Source organism: Heterodontus francisci, chromosome 37 (genome assembly GCF_036365525.1).
Source record: "Heterodontus francisci isolate sHetFra1 chromosome 37, sHetFra1.hap1, whole genome shotgun sequence".
NCBI classification, from domain to species: Eukaryota; Metazoa; Chordata; class Chondrichthyes; order Heterodontiformes; family Heterodontidae; genus Heterodontus; species Heterodontus francisci.
Window position 1 is genome coordinate 10,695,536 of NC_090407.1, and position 20,237 is coordinate 10,715,772.

The window sequence follows — 20,237 nt, forward strand, 5'->3', positions numbered from 1 at the left end:
CAATTGGCTGTCAGCCAAGTAGCCTTTACTTTTCCAACTTCAGCATATTTATAACTAATAAACAAAATTACTGAAAGAAAATATATTTTCTTTAATGCCCCCTATGATTTTCTTCCCAGTTGCTCCCAGCAGTGTCCTGCAGGTTAACCTTCAGTTCCTGGAGACTCCGGGAAAAACCTGGAGGGCTGGCAACCATAGGTCGAATGCATGTCTACCCTTTTCCTATTGTATATTCTGCACACTTTAAATTACATTCCTCACTTGCCGAAATTGTCTCAAGGAAAATTTTGAGCAGCTTGCCCATAATTTCCTGATACATGGCCAGCAGAAAAGGCTCCCTGTCAGCAGTGCACATTTGGAAATCAGCCCTTGTGTATATATATTCGTGATGGAATAGGAATATTGATAGTACAGTGGTTGTTAACTCAATTAACAATGCTTGAAATACCTTTACCCATTCTCTTTTCATGCTGAAACTAGCTTATATAATTTTCCTCTATTAAATAGGAGTAAGGATCGTATCCCAATGAATGTTTGGAATGTGGTTACTGTTGAAAGAAATGGACGGAAAGGATTAATGACCATTAATAAGGGTGAACCCCTCACTGGTGAATCTCCGGTAGGTAGAAAGGAATCCTCCTATTATTCAAATTATTCAAATTTCAAATGTACTACACGTATGTCAGATGTGCTAGGCCATGGCAAACTTTACTGCTGTATTTTCAGATTATTTCTAACAGCTGGGATGTTTCTGTCTGTTCATTACTATCAGGTTCTGAACAGATTACAGACCTTTGAGTCAATAGGTGTGATTGTCTGAATCAAGAAGCTGTCTCTCTTCAAGGTCTGGACAGATTTAAGCAATCTCTTCATATGGTTAAATAAGACTGTCTTTTCCAGCAAACCAGCAATTCCTAATATAATGGTGCATAGTGAGCCATAGACTGCAAGTTTGCCATAACCGATTCGGTTACATTATTCTTGAGAAGCTGGAATGCTGCAGGCCTCCTCTGGAAACTCCAACGAAAGGATTGTGCCAATCTTAAGTGATAGAGGAAATTTCAGAAATAGACTTGCAGTTCACATCTACACTGGTCGATCTCATTTTAACCAGGTCTGGCTGACAGTTTTCTGGACTCTTGTATCATTCCTTTTGGATGTAATTTTAGGGCTTTTAAGTTTTTAGGATAAGAGTGTTTGGGTCTGGTTTCTGGATTAGAATGAGAGTTGATGCATGTTGGTGGTTGTACTATGTTATGGAGTTCAGTTGAAGAGAATATCTTAGCGAGGACATTAAATGCAATTTCTCTTGTACGATTTCAGTTGCAAATGGGGTGTTTTTAGGATAATCCCTCTTCAGTTGTTTTGTTCCTGTCCACTTTCCCCAATTGTGATAATGGGCTGCGGTGACCCTTCTTCCCCCTTGGAAGCAAATGGCCTTTGCTTCGCACTTTCTCACAGTGATCTGAACGATATCAGGAGCTTAGCAGTGTTTGGGATTGTGGAAGCAAACCCATATCTCATAACTCGATAATAAAAGCAAAATACTGCAGATACTGGAAATCTGAAATAAAAACAAGAAATGCTGGAAACACTCAGCAGGTCTGGCAGCATCTGTGGAGAGAGAAGCAAAGTTAACGTTTCAGGTCAGTGACCCTTCATCAGAACTGATGAAGGATCACTGACCTGAAACGTTAACTCTGCTTCTCTCTGCACAGATGCTGCCAGACCTGCTGAGTATTTCCAGCATTTCTTGTTTTTATCTCAGAACTCTATGGTGCCATACTCCGGTCTAATGCAGACCTAAACCATGCCTGCTATATCTGTCATTGTAGTCTGGTGAATGATGGTGTTGAAAAGTAGCTTATGTTGGAGAGCTACATATAATATTTGTTGTCAGAAGCATACAACAAAAAGAAATATAGTTTTTAGCAGCTCTTTGAGACTGAGAATATTCATACAATTGCAACAAATTTTCTGACTGAAATTAACAGTTCAACAGAAGATTTGTTGTTAAGTTGCCAAATAGATCTCCCAGCATAAGTAGCACACCACTGACACCTGTCTCCCAACCAGAGGAATGCAGGTTTCTGTGCAAGGCCCGCGAGTAAATTAAGGAATCTCTGTATTGTTGAGCCATAGGTTTGGTGTTTTGGCTACACTACTTGACAATTATAGGATGCTTGAAATGAGGAGGGAAAACAAATTCTGGCTGTCATCTTGCTCTGTCATGAGCATACCACTCGGAGGCTTATTATGGAGTAATGGTCAATGTAGTTAAGAAGGAACCTGCAACCCAGACTATCTAACCCTTGAAAATGGCTCCTGCAGGAATATGAATGGAACTAGTGAACAGTAAGATTTCTGCTATTCATGAAGGGTAATGAATCTGTTGAGGCTGTACAATAAGCCTTAATGATGGTCATTTATTTGATTATATTGCCCTTATTTTCCTCCTGTCTACATTTTATTATTGTAAATCTTAGTCAGCTGGGTTTAACGTATCTAGCCGAGTATTCTGTAAGAGGTCTGGTTGTTTTTCAGTACATTGTGGAGTTTTACTTGGAGCTGGTATACTTGGTCATCACCTTTGTCCCATCCGACACTAAGTGTTTGGCCAGCTCCCTGGGCGGCAGCAGGCGCACGGCAGTCTGGATCTCCCGGGAGCTGATGGTGCTACGCTTGTTGTAAGAGCCAAGTGGGAAGCCTCACCCACAGTGCACTCGAAAATATCATTCACAAACAAGTTCATGATGCTCCTTGGAGGAGCTGCCAGTGTCGGGATGAACTTGCTTCATTACTTTGTAGATGTAGATGAAGTAACTCTCCTTCCTCGACTTTCTCCGCTTCTCGTTGCCCTTTGCCGACAGTTTATTTAAGGATTTCTTGGTGCCCTTTTAGGAGCTTTATTCTTCTCCTCAACCATCTTCAAACTCAATTTCAGACACAGAAAAGTGCCCTGGGCGGTCATGCCAATCAAAGCAGCCACCACAAACACAGTTCCTGGGTGCAACCCCTAATCTCCTAGTATGCCATAGGAGAATAGAAGTTACACATGAATGAGATCCTGAAGAGCTTATCTGTTTAGGATGGTATAAGTGGGGGTAGAAGGAATGGCAACCTGTAGGTTAAATGAGTGAACACAATAGTATGACCATAGGCAGAAGAAAAGGTTGGGAAATATTCACAATTTCTTCATGAAAGCTAAAAGGATCACTGAAGTTTAAGACCAGTTCTGATACAAAACAGCAGAAAAGAAACTTCACTTTAGTCAGGACTTCTTGTCCGGAGGAGTTCTCATTGCTATATCAGTTCAAAGATTCTGACTTCCTGGTGGTTTAGATGTAGAGGATTGCTATAACTATGAGCTGTTGAGATGGTAGCAGCTGTGTGGGTGGTGTGTGCACGCAAATATGATAAGGAATAGACCAAGCCATTGAAGTGATGAAACCCAAAACAGTCCTTATTAAAAAAAAACCTCTATGACTTACTATCAGTGGTAAGCATTCTAAATCCACCAGGAGCGGAAAGAAGTGGGTGGAATCTTCTATTGCTAGATATGGAATGACCCTGCGTCTCAGTGGATATCCCTGAGGCACATGTGATATTCCCCTTCAGGCCTCATTATCATTGAGCCACCGAGCTGCGGGTGCCTAATGGGCATCATTTGGCAGCTCGACAGCAAAGAGCGCTCGATGATCTCTTAAGTGAGCCATAAAAGGGAGGGCAGTCGAGTAGGGAGGACGATCAGTTTAGGGGAGTAGCAGGTTTTTTTTATTCATTCGTGGGATGTAGGCTTTATATCTATATATAAGGCTTTATCTTTATACAACAGCCTGGGACATTTATTTCAGTTGAACTAACAGGCTGAAAATAGGTTCCATGCAAAGAGTTTGGAAGGGGTAAAGTTGTTGGTAGAGAGACAAATTTTTTTCAAAGTAGCTGTCATGTTGGAGCACGTTGGTGTTCCAGTGTGTTGTAACACAAAGTGGTAGGATTCAAGTTTGCACAGTGATTTTCCCATCTCACCATATTGGGAGAGATACTGTGGGATGGTTAGTTAGTTCTTCCACAGGAGCAGGCGGTGGTGAGGTGGTAGGAATGGAATTTAGCTCCCTCATTACCCTGCTGTGTTTGTTTACTATTTAGGGTTGGCCCAGGAGCTAGTCACTTGTCCAGTATCCATGGCTAGTGGTTTCAATGACGTTTCTTTCAACCAAATGCATGTATATGATTGTGGCTCCATGAGGGATATACAAAACTCTGGAGTGAATGCATTTACAGTCTGAGTAATTGAAGTAAATCATCTGGAGAATTGGCTCCTATTTGTTTAACAAAGTGGCTTGTAGCCATTGGAGTATTGTTTATATTTTGGTTGGGTACTGTGTGTCTTTAATATGTATTCTTTACCTTACACTTACTGATGCCCTTTTTTCTCTTATGTTTTTTGTACTTATTCTGATGTGCTTTCTGGATTTAAGAAATCGCGCAAGGTAAAAAAAAACCAAAATTGATTTCATCATTCAATCACATTCTAAGCTCATCCCAATTCCATTGCTAAATGTAGAGGTAGTTGTAGAACATATAGTTTTGCATTATATAACCTCTTCAAAATTCAGGTCATTAAATGTTAGTGACAACAAAGGCAGGGTATGTGGAGATTCAGTGGGAGTCAATCTATGTAGTAATGCCAGATGGCCAGCTCTTTGCTATCCAATGTACGTTCAATATATACTCACTGTGACTGCATTGCCACTACCCTGAATTATCAAGCTATCATTTTTTATCTAAAGTGACGCTGTTGCCCTGCTCAGACTCTGGCTCCAGGGACTGTGCTGAATAAGGAGAAACCCCAACTAGGGCCTCTCACTGCACGTAATTTATGTTCTAAAGCCTTGGCTCTGCTGCTCTCATGTTATCATATCGTACTCCGGCAGGTAGGAGCAGGAAACAAGCAATAACTCACTTAGTTTCTAACCACAGTGTTTCTGCCACCATTACCACGTGCCCCAGCTGCATGGGCAGCGCAGAACACCCCCTGACCCTAACCGCTGCCTGCACTCAACCCCTGCGCTAAACCCCCACTTCTGTGGCCCCACTTTCTGTGTCATCATATTGTGTTCCTTACTGGCAGGAAGGAAGTTAGTACAAGTCTCTGACTTACAATAAAACAAGGGCATGGCATTTAAAAGCAAATCATGCTAAAACAAAATGGAAAACAGGAAAATTGAAACCAGGGTCAAAAGCGTACAAAGTACTAAAATAAAAGAGTCAAGAAAAAATAAAATAGCAAGCCAAAAAGAGCAAGGGTAAGGGGAATAGAAGAAAATAAAAGCCCAAGAACTGAAAAATAAAGACAAATAAAGGCATGAGCAAGGAAGCAACAGAGACAAAAATGTATTTTTTTAAACAGCAAACTCAATTTTCAGAGTACCATTTTTTCCCTATACATTTTTCGCAGTAAGCACCATGCAAGATCCATTAGTTTCATGATAATCTAACCTCTTTGACATCTTTATAAACTATTACAAATTCATCTCTACTACACATTGTGGCAGCAAGTTTTACTTTATTGGCACCAAGTTCATAAGTTCTTGTATTTCAGTGCTCCCATAATATTCATCTTCACAAAAAAACTTTTGAGATGTAAAATTCCATTTACCATGGGTGAGGGAATCGGTATGGTTTTAGCGAAAGTGAAATAAAAGTATAGAATATGTTTGCGTGAATAAAAGGAAAAAAAATGAACTGCTGATAGTCTGAAAGAAAATAGAAAATGTTGGAAAATGTACTGTAGTTCTATTCTATATAAGAAAAAGAAAGCCCATTATTTCCTGATTTTTTTTTTACCTTGATAACCTGGCCTTTTAGCAAGGGGAGGAGCCAGGGATTGATCAACCTCCAGAATCAAACTGTAACTAATTCGATCACTTTCCCCAGAGAAAGTATTTGAACAATGACCATCAAGGCCAAGTTAAACATAGCTGTATTTTATCAGCTAACCAACCAATAACTATAAAAAAAATTACATACATGCAGAATTTTTTTCTTGGTTTATAGTCTAACAATATTCCCAACAAGTGCACAGGGAAACCATCTTTTTCTGTTAAAATAATGGCAAACCTAGTACGAACTAAAAATAGGGAACTTTTATGTTAACATTGTCACCTGATCTGATCTTTCATAATATTCTTCGAATAAAACTTCTAATTATATAAATAATTTACCAGATTGGTGGAATGAGGACACTAATAATGCAGAAATAACTTTGATGAAAGAAAGTAATGACACAGGAAGAATGTTCTTCATAAAGAAGAAGCAGTGTTAGTCACCATCAGGCTTCTTGAAAACCTGCCCAATATTCTGATATAAGGAAACAGGAACTAGCTTTTCAGTCAGTTACTTTCTTCAGTTACCACTGATGGTGCTGCTATGTATTTCCAGCACTCTCTTATTTTTGAATAGAGTACTCCAATAAATTAAATTGGGTTACAAGATGTGAATTTCATAATTAATAATAGCTTAGCTTTCTAAAAAAAAGTAAATAGTTGGCTATTGAGATCTTAAGTAGCTTTGAAAATGCACAGTGACTCTCTGTGCATTTAAAAACTGAAGTGCCTGTATTAGTTTTTATTAAAAATGTGTTTGTGTTTTAATGTTTATCATTATAAACAAGCAAGGTCACCACTAACCTGAGAAATATGTCATTACATTGTGTGTGTGTCCTCATGAGGCTTTTATTGAATTTGTTTGATGTTATTCACTCATCCCATACATTTTTAATCTAGTCTTGCATTCCCATTTTGCACTCATGAGCTCATTTGGCTACCAGTAGTCTGTTTCTGGTTACTCATTGATCGTAGCATTTGAAGGGGATAGTGAAAGGGATTTATTTGTAATCGCTGAAAAAAAAATTCATCAGCACAGAACACAAATGCTCCTAGTTTTTGAGTGAAATTTAAAAGGCCAGGTTTGCCACTTAATAATAGAGCCCAGTGAAAACAAAAAAACATTGCGTGCCCAAAGAAGGTGTTATCTGGCTCATTTAAATTAAACTAGAGCTCTGCTGAGCCTTTGCTTAGCCTGAGGCTTATCTTCATGTCTGCCAGCTGAAACTTAAAAATTGGACGATGAGCAGAACATCCGTAAGTGTTTGTGTTAATTAACAAGAACACTTCTATTTGGACTCCTGTCTTGTCATGTGTCGGATTCTATTTTAAATATATACTAGTTTGAACAAGCCACTGGCATGATCTGATCCAGAATTTTACACATAATTGCCAGCTGTTAGTTGGTATTTTTGAGATTCTTTAACACCAGCTTTTGGGAAGGATGAAATGACAGCCCGGGAAAAGGTCAGACTGAGCACCTTCCTAACTAATAGCAAACCTCACACAATCTTCATCTAATTTTGGCAAGCAAGCAGTTCCACATTAGAATACTTCAAAAAGGTCCATTTTACTAAAGCTGTCTGCTATATAGAAGTAACTAAGCTTTACCCTTGTCAATCATAAACTTGTGCTGAAATGTGGTAAGTAGAATTTCTTCTTTAAAAAAGCACAAATGGCTGACTTGTAATCAGAAACAGACTTCAATAATGTAGTGTGAATCAGAGATATTGCTTTACACCTGGAATAGCCATGTTTCAATTCCATTTCACAGAGGTTTTTGTTCAGTTATTCTTCCATGAACTGTATTTGGGCTTTGTTCTGAAAGACTTGTCATTTTTTCAGCCCAAGTGTCCTCTCCTAGCAACCCCCCATACCTTGATAAGTGTATTACTCCATTGTTACAGATTTACATTGCTAATAATTCTACTGAAGCTTAAAGTCAGTCTGTTGTGTTAAACGTGGTCAATTTAGCCTATTATTAAATATGACAGTGGAATGAAAAGCTCTTGATATATAACTTTAGAGCAGTCATGCAGCTTCTTAAATTTTGACAAAAAAACTCCCCATCAGAATTAAACTTTATTGTTTTAGTGACAGACTGACTTTTTGTTGTAATATTATGCCATGCTTAGCTATTGGCTTCAACCTTGTATAATTATTTAAACAACTAGCATTTCAGTAAGATCATGTAATTAAATATAAGATGTTCTTCACCCCCAAGGCCCCACACACAGCACTAAACCTCAAGGAAGCCTTGTATGTGGGTGGAGCACCGGATTTCAATAAATTTGCTCGTGCAGCTGCAATCACTTCTGGATTTAATGGAGCCATTCAGAAGGTAAATATAATTAGAACCTTTCGCAGCTTCGTGGATTGACCTCAAGTAGGAATTGGGTACAAAGAACTGATTAAAGTGATTAGCTGTTCCTGCTAATTGGCTTCAAGTCACTTGCTCCTAGATTGGAGCCAAATCTTATCATACAAGTATTCTGTTTTGTGAGAGTCGAAACCCCCTTATTCTTCCAAATTATAATCCACTATTTTCACAAACTTTCTTACCTATGAACCAACTGCTGCAAAAAAGCAGTTGGGCCTCTCCAGTGTCACCCTGAGCTGGTGATCGGGGGGAGGGTTAGAGAACTTAACTTCTCCTCAGTAGCTCACCATAGCAACATTACTGTGATTGGGCATTCAGCAGTGTGGGGGTTCACAGACATGAACCACATTTGATTAGGTGAAGACCATGCTAATTGGCATAACCTTAAAATTAAAACTGGGCTGCTCAGGGGGTGATATCAGGAAACCCTTCTTCACACAAAAGGTAGTAGAAATCTGGAACTCTCCCCCCGAAAAGGCTGTTTTGACTGGGGGTCAATTGAAAATTTCAAAACTGAGATTAATAGATTTTTGTTATTCAGAGGTATTATGGATTACAGAAACAAGGCAGGTTGATGGAGTTAAGATACAGTTTGAATGCAGAACAGGTCAAGGTTACTGAGTGGTCTATTCCTGTACCTATGCTCCAAAGTATTTAACCATGATGTCTATTTAGTTGGTGGGTTGAGTTTTTTTTTAATGTTTGAATTTTTGGAACTAAATTCATCGAAACAAAATAGCTTCATTCAGGTACTTTAAATCGGTGCTTTCTGTGTTTTCCTTCAGCTTAAAAAGTGGTAACCACTTTATAATTGTTTGCTTCTTCTGCATTTGTACCTAGCTTTCAATAAAATCTGTTCCACTCCTTAAAAAAGAAAACATTAGAAAAGCCATGGAGATCTCCAACTATCACTCACATCCCTGCACGGCAAGGCGTAGTCCATGCCACAATGGCGGAATCTGCAGTCCAAGACTCGGGGGATATGATTGTATGTGCCAGCGTGGGTTTTCGGGATCACAGTGTGAAAAAGGTAGAGTAATCCATGTTTTGTGTGAAGATCTGGTAGTTTTCTCCTCTTTTCTGCACCTGTGACCCTTGATGATGGGTGATGATGGGCCCATAACCTGCATCAGGCACAAAACCCCAATCTGAACCTGACTTACATACATTTTCAGTTGGGGTTCATTTCCTCATGATCAGGAGTGGGAACATTGGCTGATTTTTCTCCTCGCTAACTGAGGGCTGCGATCAGTTACAGAACTCAATTATATATCAATTAACTCAACATACTCATTGACCTGAAACATTAACTCTGTTTCTCTCTCCACATATGCTGAGTATTTCCGGCATTTTCTGTGCTTGTATCAATAGGTTGTGCATGGGAGGTGGGTCACCAATTTACTCGATATCCACACACCGGCCGGGATTTTACTGAGCTCCCGACGTCAGGCTCCATGGTGGTGGAGGCCGGAAGATTGTTCCAGCAGCGGCCCGCCACGGAGCATGACACCAGGAGTGCCAGGCATGGTCTTCATGACGGTGAGGCTCTGTGGTAGCCTCCCCGCCACTGGGTGACGGGACCCGGATTAACAATAAATTAATGAAATGAATACAATTAAACAAAATCAACAGCAATCTTACCTTCGGGCTGCGATCTTCCGAGCGGCAGCCAGCACTCACGTGCATTCACTTTCCCATCCAGGGACAGCAGGCACCACCATGGTGGGGAAAGGGGGAGCTTATGATTTTTAGTGCAGTTGTGGGGTGGGGGAACGGTCTCCAATACAAATTATTGGTGTAGGGGAGGGTGGGAAGTGGAGACCTCTGCAGTTTGATCGGTTTGGGGCGGTGGGGGTGGGAAGGTCAAGTGTTGAAGGTGAGCGTTTTGGGAGGGGGGGGGGGAGAGTAGAATGATGAATGTCATTGATTTTTGGGGGGGAAGGGGCGATATATTTATCAGCGGTACATTGGAGCGGGTAGCCCTTTAAAAATGTAAATAAACGGGCAGAACAGGCTGCCCTTGAAAAATCATGCCAGTGCCTGCACACAGGCAGCTGAATCTATCACTGGCCTCAGAGAGCCCGCCCGCTCCACATGATTGGGGGGGGGGGGGGGAAGGTGGGGCCGGGCAGCCTGACCGGCTTATTATCTTGGGCCACCATGCGGCCCACATTTTTTCGCGCCAGCGGGAGAAGAAAATCCAGCCCACTGAGTCTACTCCCCACATCCCACCTCACCTTTCCAGACCAAGGGTAATGTGTCCAGTCAGTGTCCACACAGTCACCCAGCTCAGCTAACTCAATACAGGAGGAGAATCAGATCTGGGGCTTTCCGAGTTTGTGTGAGTCAGTCCCATATTGGGCAGTGTAGTGGCTGACTTTGCCATCAGGGAAACCCTGAAAATAAATGTCACTAATGTTTCCTAAGAATTGTAGGACAGACGCAAGATGAATTACTGATATGGGTGGATATGCTTGAGTACAGCAGTTGCATGTTTAATTCGCTCCAGCATTTTTGCTCATATTTGTTGGACATAGTTCTGTCTCCCCCACAAAGCAGGATTTTTCTTTCAGGGAAGTTAGTTTGAGGTATGTCCAAGTGCGACAAGGCTAAGCCGACGTTATTTTAAGCTCAGGCTCCATTGCCTTATTTGTCGGCCTCCTGTTACTAAGGATATGAGTTGACTAGATTTCAGTTTGAATCTAAACAGGCCAGCAGGCAAATGCTATAGTGTCATAAGCCACTTAAAGATATGACTTGAGATCTCTGGGTTGTGAAATTCAACATTATATGCCTTTCTGCTCAGACTTGGAAACCAGTGTTTTCCAAAATACCCTTTTTTTTTCTTTTTAAGGTGGCCTTTATACCCCAGGCCCCTTTTATATTTTTCATGTCGAGGGGGGCCTTTATTCCTCAGGCCCCCTTTATATACATATTTACAAAAATAACTTTATTAAAACAGAAAAATAAACCAAAACTCAAATTAAAATGCCATTCTCGGCGTCGATGATGCACTCCAGTCCCTGCGGTGCTCACCGGTCGCGAAAGGCCTCAAATGTGCCGTGGACACCGCATGCTCCCTCTCCAGGGACACCCAGGCGTGAACGTAACCGCAGAAGAGGGGCAGGCAATCGGGGAGGACGGACCCCCCGACGGCCCGCAGCCTGGACCTGTGAATTGCCACCTTGGCCAGGCCCAGGAGCAGACCAACGAGATCCTCCTCCCGGCCCACGCCCCTCCGCATTGGGTGCCCAAAGATCAGGAGTGTGGGACTGAAGTGCAGCCAGAACTTGAGGAGCAGCCCCTTCAGATACTCAAAGAGGGGCTGCAACCTCGCACACTCCGTGTATATGTGAAACACGGACTCGTCCAGGCCGCAGAAAGTACAGGCGGCCTGGGAGTCCGTTAAAAGTCTATTGCACGGGACTGCCCTGTGCAACACCCTCCACCCCAGGTCCCCGATGTAAAGGGGGAGGACTCGCGCGTAGAGAGACCTCCATCGGGGTTTCCCCTCGTCGCCAGATGGCAACGCGGACCGCCAGTGCATGTCCGGCCGGCTGACGAGGGCGAGGAAGTGGAGAGTCTGCAGCAGCAACCCGTACAGGAAATCCCTCCGCGCCGATTGGAATGGCACGGAGGACATTTCCGAGAGGCGACTCGGGTTGTGTGGGACCGGCTCCCGAGGAGGGTTTCGGGGCCTGGGTCCAATGAGCAGTTCCAGCCGAGCTGACCCTCTCTCGGCCGGGAGCGCTCCGCACTCCCGAGCCCCCTCGCCACCCGCAGTGAGGGGCGTCCCGGGGGTTTCGGCTACTCCTCCGCCCGCCAGACCGTCCCCGGAGTCGGCCGCCCGGACAGCCGAGGTGCTCTCCTCCGCCAGCGGGGGAGCGCCCTGACTGGAGGCGACCATGTTCCAGACTCGGAATAGATCCCGGTAAAAGACAGGCAACTCCCTCAGAGAGGCGCGGCTAACGAACTCCACCGGGAGCGGCGTGTCGTCTTGAAGGCAGTGACACTGGCGGAAAAAATACGTCGCCAGCGCACACCATCTGGGAGGATGCTCGACGTACAGGTATCTCTGCAGGGTCCGAAGGCGGAGAGTCGCAGCCTGGGTGCGGACGCACACCAGCGACTGGCCGCCCTCCTCAATCGGGAGACTCAGGACCGCAGCAGAGACCCAGTGTTTGCTCTTGCCCCAAAAGAAATCAACGAGTTTCTTCTGGATCTTGGTGGCAAATGCAGGGGGCGGGGCCAAAGTGACCAACCGGTACCTCAGCATGGAGGCCACTAGTTGGTTTATGACCAGCGCTCCACCCCTGTAGGAAAGCACTCGGGGCAGTCCTGTCCAGCGCCCCAGCCGAGCGGTGACTTTCCCCTCCAACTCCTGCCAGTTTGCCGGCCTGGCTTCCTCAGCGGGGCTAAGGTAAACTCCCAGATAGTGGAGGTGCGTGGTGCTCCACGCAAAAGATGTCAACTCCTGCGGCAGGGAGTCCACACGCCACTTACCCACCAGGAGACGGATCATTTCTCCCAATTGATCCTCACGGAGGACGCAGCAGAAAAGGTCTGCTGGCAGTCGCGCATCCTCCGCAGGTCAACGGGATCTGTGACCGCGAGGAGCACGTCGTCGGCGTAAGCTGAGAGGACGACCCGCATGGCCGGCTTGCACAGAGCCAATCTCGTCAACCTCCTGTGAAGCAGGCACAGGAACGGCTCCACGCAGATGGTGTACAATTGGCCGGACATGGGGAATCCCTGACGCACTCCTCTCCCAAAGCGAAGGGGCGCTGTCAAGGACCTGTTATCCTTGACTAGACACACTGCGGCGGCATATAAAAGTTGGACCCGGGCCACGAAATGCGGCCTGAGTCCGAAAGCGCGCAGAGTCCTGAAAAAGGTATTCGTAATCCACCCTGTCGAACGCCTTCTCCTGATCGAGGGAGAGAAAGGCGACCAACTGACCAGTCCTCTGGGAAAGATGGATCGGGTCCCGGACCAGGTGGATGTTGTCCTGGATGGACCGGCCCGGGACCGTGTAGGACTGGTCGGGGTGGATCATGTGGGCCAGCACGGAGCTCAGGCGGGTAGACATAGCCCGGGCAAAGATCTTATAATCCGTGCTGAGGAGGGAGACCAGACGCCAGTTTTTAAGCAGGCGGAGATCGCCTCTCTTCGGCAGCAGGACGATGACCGCCCTGGGCCACGAGAGGGGCATCTCCCCAGTCGCCAGGCTTTCCCCCAGACCCGCGCATAATCGTCCCCCAGAACGCCCTGAGGAACTCCACGGTCAACCCATCCAGCCCTGGGGATTTTCCCCTCGAGAGCTGGTGGAGGGCGCCAGTTAGCTCCGCCAACGTGAGCGGAGCCTCCAATCCTTCGGCGCCCTCCGGGCTGACCTGCGGCAGGTCCTCCCACAAAACTCTGCGCGCGTCCTCGCTGGACGGATTCGGAGAGAACAACGCACTGTAATAAGTACAGACCAGGAGGCCCATTCCCTCCGGATCCGTGATGGAGGATCCGTCATTGGCCAGCAGCTCGACGAGCTGTTTACGGACACCCCGCCATTTTTCCAGCGAGTAGAAGAAGGGTGAGGCGCGGTCCAAATCTTCCAGGATCTGGATCCGCGACCTCACGTACGCACCTCGGGACCCTATGAGCAGCAGGTCCCTCAGCACTCCCTTCTCTTTATACGCCTGCCACAGAGCCGGGTCCGCGACAGCATGACCGAGACGGGACTCCAAGTCGAGCACCTCCCTCTCTAGGCGCCCGATCTCGGCTTCCCGCCTCTTGGTCGACCCCTTCGCGTACTCCTGACAGAAGACGCGGATGTGAGTCTTGCCTACATCCCACCATAGCCTCAAGGAGGGGAAGCTCCTCTGCTTTCTTCTCCAGTCGTCCCAGAATCGACAGAACGAGTCCCGGAATCGCTCGTCCTCCAGCAGCCGTTTGTTAAAGTGCCAGTACGCGGACCCTGCCCGCGTGTGGAGCGGAATGAACTCCACCCACACCAGGTGGTGGTCCGAGCACGGCACCAGCCGCATGGAGGCCGCCGAGACGTGGGAGACGTACGCCTGCGAAAAGTAGAGGCGGTTGACTCGGGACTCTCCTCCTCCAGACCTCCACATGAAGGCGCTTGAGTCGTGATGGAGATTCCGCCAGACGTCCACCAAGTTAATGGAGCTGATCAGTCCCCTCAACTTCTCCACCGACGCTTGGCCGCGTTGGGGACTGGAGCGATTCCCCCACCTCGAGGGTGCAGTTAAAATCCCCCCCCCCGAGGATGATGCACTCGCCGCTATCGATGGAGCTCAAGAGAGCGGACACTTCTTCAAAGAAGCGCGCTTGCAACGCGCCGGGCCTTGGCGGTTACACGTTCACAAAGTGGAGTGGCACGCTACCCAGGCGAATGGCGAGGTGGAGCAAGCGGCCCGGCACTAGCTCCTTGACCCCCAAGATCTCTGGCTGAAAAGTCGGGGCCAACAAGATAGCCACCCCACTAGAAATAGGGGTGAGGTGACTCATGTAAAGCCCGCCCTGCCACTCCAGGAGCCAGGTGGCTTCGTCTCCCAGAACAGTGTGGGTTTCCTGCAGAAAGCTCACCACGTATCTCCCTTCCCTGAGGACTGAGAGATTGTGAAATCTGCGGTGAAAATATTCTGGATGAGACATTCACAGTATGTCATGTATTTAATGTTGTTCAAAAAATGAAGATTGAATATAATTGGACTTTTGTTTTCCCTATTTCTACAGCACTTGAGGAGAAGTCTGCCGGTGAAAGTGAATCTATAGCTTTTAATGGACGAACATTCATAGAATATCACAATTCAGTAACAAGGAGGTATGTCACATTTTTTGCACATTGCTGAAATAATGTTCAGTACTTGACATAATCAAAAACCTAATTGGCTTGAAAGTTATTTTCTCCCTAACTTTGGTTCCCTCTGCACCTTTCACCACCTGAGCAAATGGGCAGAACACCTGTTCTCCAGCCTCTGCTTTAACAGTACCGACACACATTGATGTGTTGGTTAATTTACCTATCAATATTTCCCACCATTTTGTCAACACACTTTAACTGCTGAAGGACAAAGTTCACAAACAACGGAAAAATAAATAAAACCACAGTGTATATTTGTTATTGCAAATAAGGCCTGTCTTCGCCCCAGTTTGCACATCCCTTTAAAGCAAGGACACTTATCTCTTCAAAATTATAGTTCCTTTTTGAATTCTGATTTCTGTATCACACGCATTATGCTGCAGTTGGTGGAAATTTTGGGGATCGAGGGTTATATTCATCTTCAAGTACACATGCTGACCAACAAATAAAGAGAACAATTACTGTAAAGTGATGCTCGCCCTGAAAAGTAGCTGCAACTCTGAACTCCTTCAAGATATGACAGAACTTGTGCACTGAAAGTGAGGAGGGTTCAAATATCAGTCCAGGCTAAGTAAGGTGAGAGAGGCCAGTGATCCACCATAAAAATATCCAGTCTGGCTCATGATTTTTGAATCGTTTTAATGCTGAAGTGTATTGTGTGTCACTTTAAGTATTCATATGTAACTGGTTAATCCATACAGAAATCCAAATATGAAGCAGATTTACTGTATGAAACAGATTGACACAAGTAAAAACCTACCCACTTTCCTTTGTTTTATCTGGCTGTTAGAAATTCTCCTTCAATAACCGTGCCTTGTGCTTGTCCCAGTTTTATCATTCTGTGGTGTCTGTTTTGTCGCTTATATATGTCCTTGTTTTCTCTACTCTCAAGCCATCTTGCAAATGAGATTCCAGAGTAAGTACAATGTCCAGATACTGAACTCATTCATATTGCTATCCCTCTCCCCATTACGTTTACATGACCATAATATCTAATATGCAAGGAGATGACATGTATGTAAAAGGTGTGTGTTGTGAGTGGTAGGTTGTTAGTCAATGCACCCCAGACATGTTGGAGATTTCTCAGCTGCCTGTGATTTACTTTTCATACTTTACAATTTCCCATTGTGTGTATTTCTTATATTTTTTCTCTTCCCAAATAATTTGTATATAACTAAAGTTGTTTCTATCTTGTACTAAGGCTTATGTCAGTGGGACTGATGTCTAGTGCACATATCTCATGCAACCAGTGCAATCTGATGGCAAATCTGCCAGAATCTGCTAAGGGCCTTGCATCCAGCCACACAAGACCTGGACATTAGAAGCCAGTAACACTGGCCTTGCGCAAAATCAAAGCACCTTTAATAGAAGATGTTTTGCAATTCCTAGACATTTCAGGCAGATGTCTTCAAAGGGTATTCAGAGATCGCTGCATCTCCTGCAGTTATTTTCTGGAGACTTAAGAATATTGAGTGTGAGGCACTGCTAGAAACACAACCTGTATCTTATGGCTTGAAATAAAATACTTCTTGTGTTGGCAAGATACTAATTCCTCCTCATCGCCCCACAATCTCTGATCTCCACTTGTCTGTTTTTACAGAATAAGAGTTTCTTGCTCATTACCTCGAACACCCTAATTTTATATTAAACTATATTTCTCCTCTGACATTTCTATTCTGTGCATTATCCACAAGTGGAGAATTGGCCTGATCGCCTGCCCCCCTCAGCTGCTGTGGGGAGTATGCACAAACAGTTCTGAGTGACTTCTATGATTATATAGGAAAGGTTTAGCTGCATCCGTACCCTGGGGCACAGCAAATAGTGGTCAGGTCAGCACACACACCGGTAAAGGAATCTACCTGATATTCACTGTGCAAAGGCAATTTGCTGTGTCCACTGATGCTGCAAAACACCCTATTATTTCATTCCTCTTCCACCAAATGGCAGCATAGTTGGGATCATTAGCTCAACATGAGTAGTATGGGCAGAAACCTTCCCTGCCACTGGGCCATGTATCCAAAGATCTTTTAAAGTGTACGTTGGTTGCTTGTGAAACCTGAATGTATTGAAACTGAGCAACTCTCTATTCAACAGACAATGGTATAGGAACATAGGAGCAGGAGTAGGCCATTCAGCGCATCGAGCCTGCTCCACCATTCAATTAGATCATGGCTGATCATCTACCTCAACCACTTTCCCACACTATCCCCATATCCCTTGATGCCTTTATTATCCAGATATCTATCGATTTCTTTCTTGAATATACTCAATGATTGAGCTTTCACAGCCCTCTGAGATAGAGAATTCTGAAGATTCACCACCCTCTGAGTGAAGAAATTCCTCATCAGTCTTGCAGACGACACAAAAATTGGCTGTGTGGTTGATAGTGAGGAGGATAGCTGTAAATTGCAGGAAGATATCAATGGACTGACCAGGTGGGCAGAAAAGTGGCAAATGGAATTCAACCTGGAGAAGTGTGAGGTGATGCATTTTGCCCCTCATACCTTCATAGTTTGCTTTGATCAGATTTAAGACCCTAGTTTCAGAATGAACTATTATCACTTTCAAACATAATGTAAAATTCTATCATATTATGATCACAATTTCCCAAAGGCTCCGTTACAACAAGGTTATTAATTACATAATACTAAATCTAAAATAGCCCGATCCCTAATTGGACCTTCAATGTACTGCTTTAGAAACCTATCTTGTACACACTCCAGGAATTTATCCTCCACAGCATTAGAGCTGATTAGGTTACGCAGTATCTATGTAAATTGAAGTTGCCCATTATTACTGTATTACTCATGTTACTTGCATCTCTAATTTCCTGATTTATACTGTGCCCAACATTACCACTGTTACGTGACCTATAAACAACTCCCACAAATGTTTGCTGCCCTTTGCTGTTTATTGGCTCCACCTAAACTGATTTTACATCTTGATCTTTTGATCTAAAATCCTCTCTCACTAATGTCAGGTGGTCCCTTATTAAGAGCGCTACCCCACTTCCTTTTCCTTTTTGCCTAAACTTCCTAAATGACGAATATCATTGAATATTCAGTTCCCAGACTTGGTCACCCTGTAACCACATCTCTGTAATGGCAATTAAATCATACCCATTTACCTCTATTTGTGCCTTCAAATCATCTGCCTTGTTGCGAATGCTGCGTGCATTCAGATAGAGAGTATCTTTGTATAAAACGCCAAGAAACTTTTTAAATATGCTTTGTAACAGAGAATGAAACAAATAAGGGATGATTTTATCCCTGTCCGCCCTGCTGATATGAGGGTGATGGTTAAAATGGCAGGCAGGTTTTGTCTGTCGCATTTACACCCACCGCCATTTTAGCTGCCAGGTTTTCAGCAGCCTTGGGCCCAACTGCCACACATCGGGATCTAATGCGTCTTTTGGATCTCAAAGCAATTCTTACAAGCGACCGCCAAGTCGTGCAAAATGCTGGACCCACCAGTGAAACCTGAAGACTGATATGATTCAGGCCAGAAGATAGCCAGTTAAGAATTTTAAATTTTTTTAATCATTTTATTGTGGAGCAATCTTATCATTAACATTGCACTCCTCCAGACCCCAAAAGGAAACCTTATGCCTCCCTCCATCTCCACTGATCCACGATCAATTTCGGATCCCACCCCTCACCACATTACCACTTACTTTATGCTGGGGGTTCCATCCTGCTGTGCAAAATCCTGCTCCTTCCTGCTGAGCACCTCATCATTCTTACCAGGTTTGGGTGGGCTTCCAGCTACAGTAATGAAGGCCAGGAATAAAAATGGCCATTGAACCATCATGGACACTTTCCGACACACCAGCTCTTACACATGACACTCAAGTCCCGAGCTGAAATTGGGGCTTTAATCTCTTTGCTGAACTAGGTGTTGGAGGAGGGAGAAACTTGATTTGAGTGTTTCTAATCAGAATCGTTTTTAAGAAGTTAGTTTAGTTTAGAGATACAGCACTGAAACAGGCCCTTCGGCCCACCGAGTCTGTGCCGACCATCAACCACCCATTTATACTAATCCTACACTAATTCCATATTCCTACCACATCCCCACCTGTCCCTATATTTCCCTACCACCTACCTATACTAGGGGCAATTGCTAATGGCCAATTTACCTATCAACCTGCAAGTGTTTGGCATGTGGGAGGAAACCGGAGCACCCGGAGGAAACCCACGCAGACACAGGGAGAACTTGCAAACTCCACACAGGCAGTACCCAGAATTGAACCCGGGTCGCTAGAGCTGTGAGGCTGCGGTGCTAACCACTGCGCCACCATTCTAGTGGTGTCAGGAATAAAGAGGTTGAGTGTTTGCTTGCAGACGGGGCAATGATTTTCTTTTGTTATTTCTTTCAAGGAGAAAGAGTTCTCAAACTAAACGTGTTGAAAATCTCCTTCAGCTCTCCCTCATTATGGTGCTATCTATTCTCTCTAAGTGGGCACCTGAGTAAACGATACTGTGCAAATGATTTCTTATCGTCTGACATTGAATTCTGTTTGAGAATGAGCATTACTTGAGTTACATGAACATCTTTCACCTCAATAGGCAGAAGTTCTGTAACAGCCTTCTCACCAGGGCTGACAAATTACTTTTGCACCAAGCATAGTTTTTTTTCATGATTGCACATACTGGAGAACCACATCAATTTGTGGTTACTTATCCATTCATCTGGAGTTAACTAGAAATTCACAGCAGGAAGTGGAAAATGCTGTATTGTACATTGAGAGCTTCGGATGTAGCTACATGTCCACACATGTTGGCCAGGATTTAACTGGAGCGGCGGTGGCCCTGACAATAGGCCGGAAAGCCGGGGACAGCCCTGCCTCAACCATTTCGAGAAGCCCTGACTGGATTTTATGTCCATCAAGCAGCTAATGAGCTTCCATCAGGGCTCCTTTAAGTTACAAGATCCCACCTCCAAGAGCTGCCACCTATTGGAGGGCTGGCAGATCTTTTTCCAGCAGTGCCACCAGAAGCAATGGCCACAGCTGGGACTGCATCCAGCCCAAAGAAGCAGCATGGATGTCGGCCTCGCAGCAGAGTAGGTTTTCGGGGGCAGGGGGTGGGGGGGGTTG

At 44.7% G+C, this 20,237-nt stretch overlaps 1 protein-coding gene and 1 pseudogene across 4 annotated transcripts in view; one reads left to right on the forward strand and one right to left on the reverse strand.

Moving 5' to 3' along the window:
• Positions 1-20,237, forward strand: part of agrn (agrin) — a 471,240-nt gene that overhangs the window by 435,995 nt on the left and 15,008 nt on the right. For 2 of the 4 annotated variants that reach the window (XM_068017055.1, XM_068017057.1), the window contains 5 exons: positions 508-619; positions 4,482-4,493; positions 8,113-8,229; positions 9,109-9,298; positions 15,016-15,103. In XM_068017055.1, coding sequence (XP_067873156.1) covers positions 508-619; positions 4,482-4,493; positions 8,113-8,229; positions 9,109-9,298; positions 15,016-15,103 — 519 coding nt within the window. The remainder of the gene's footprint in view (positions 1-507; positions 620-4,481; positions 4,494-8,112; positions 8,230-9,108; positions 9,299-15,015; positions 15,104-20,237) is intronic. The other 2 variants (XM_068017056.1, XM_068017058.1) reach the window with 1 other exon arrangement.
• On the reverse strand, positions 2,559-6,854 carry LOC137352053 (histone H2B 5-like; annotated as a pseudogene).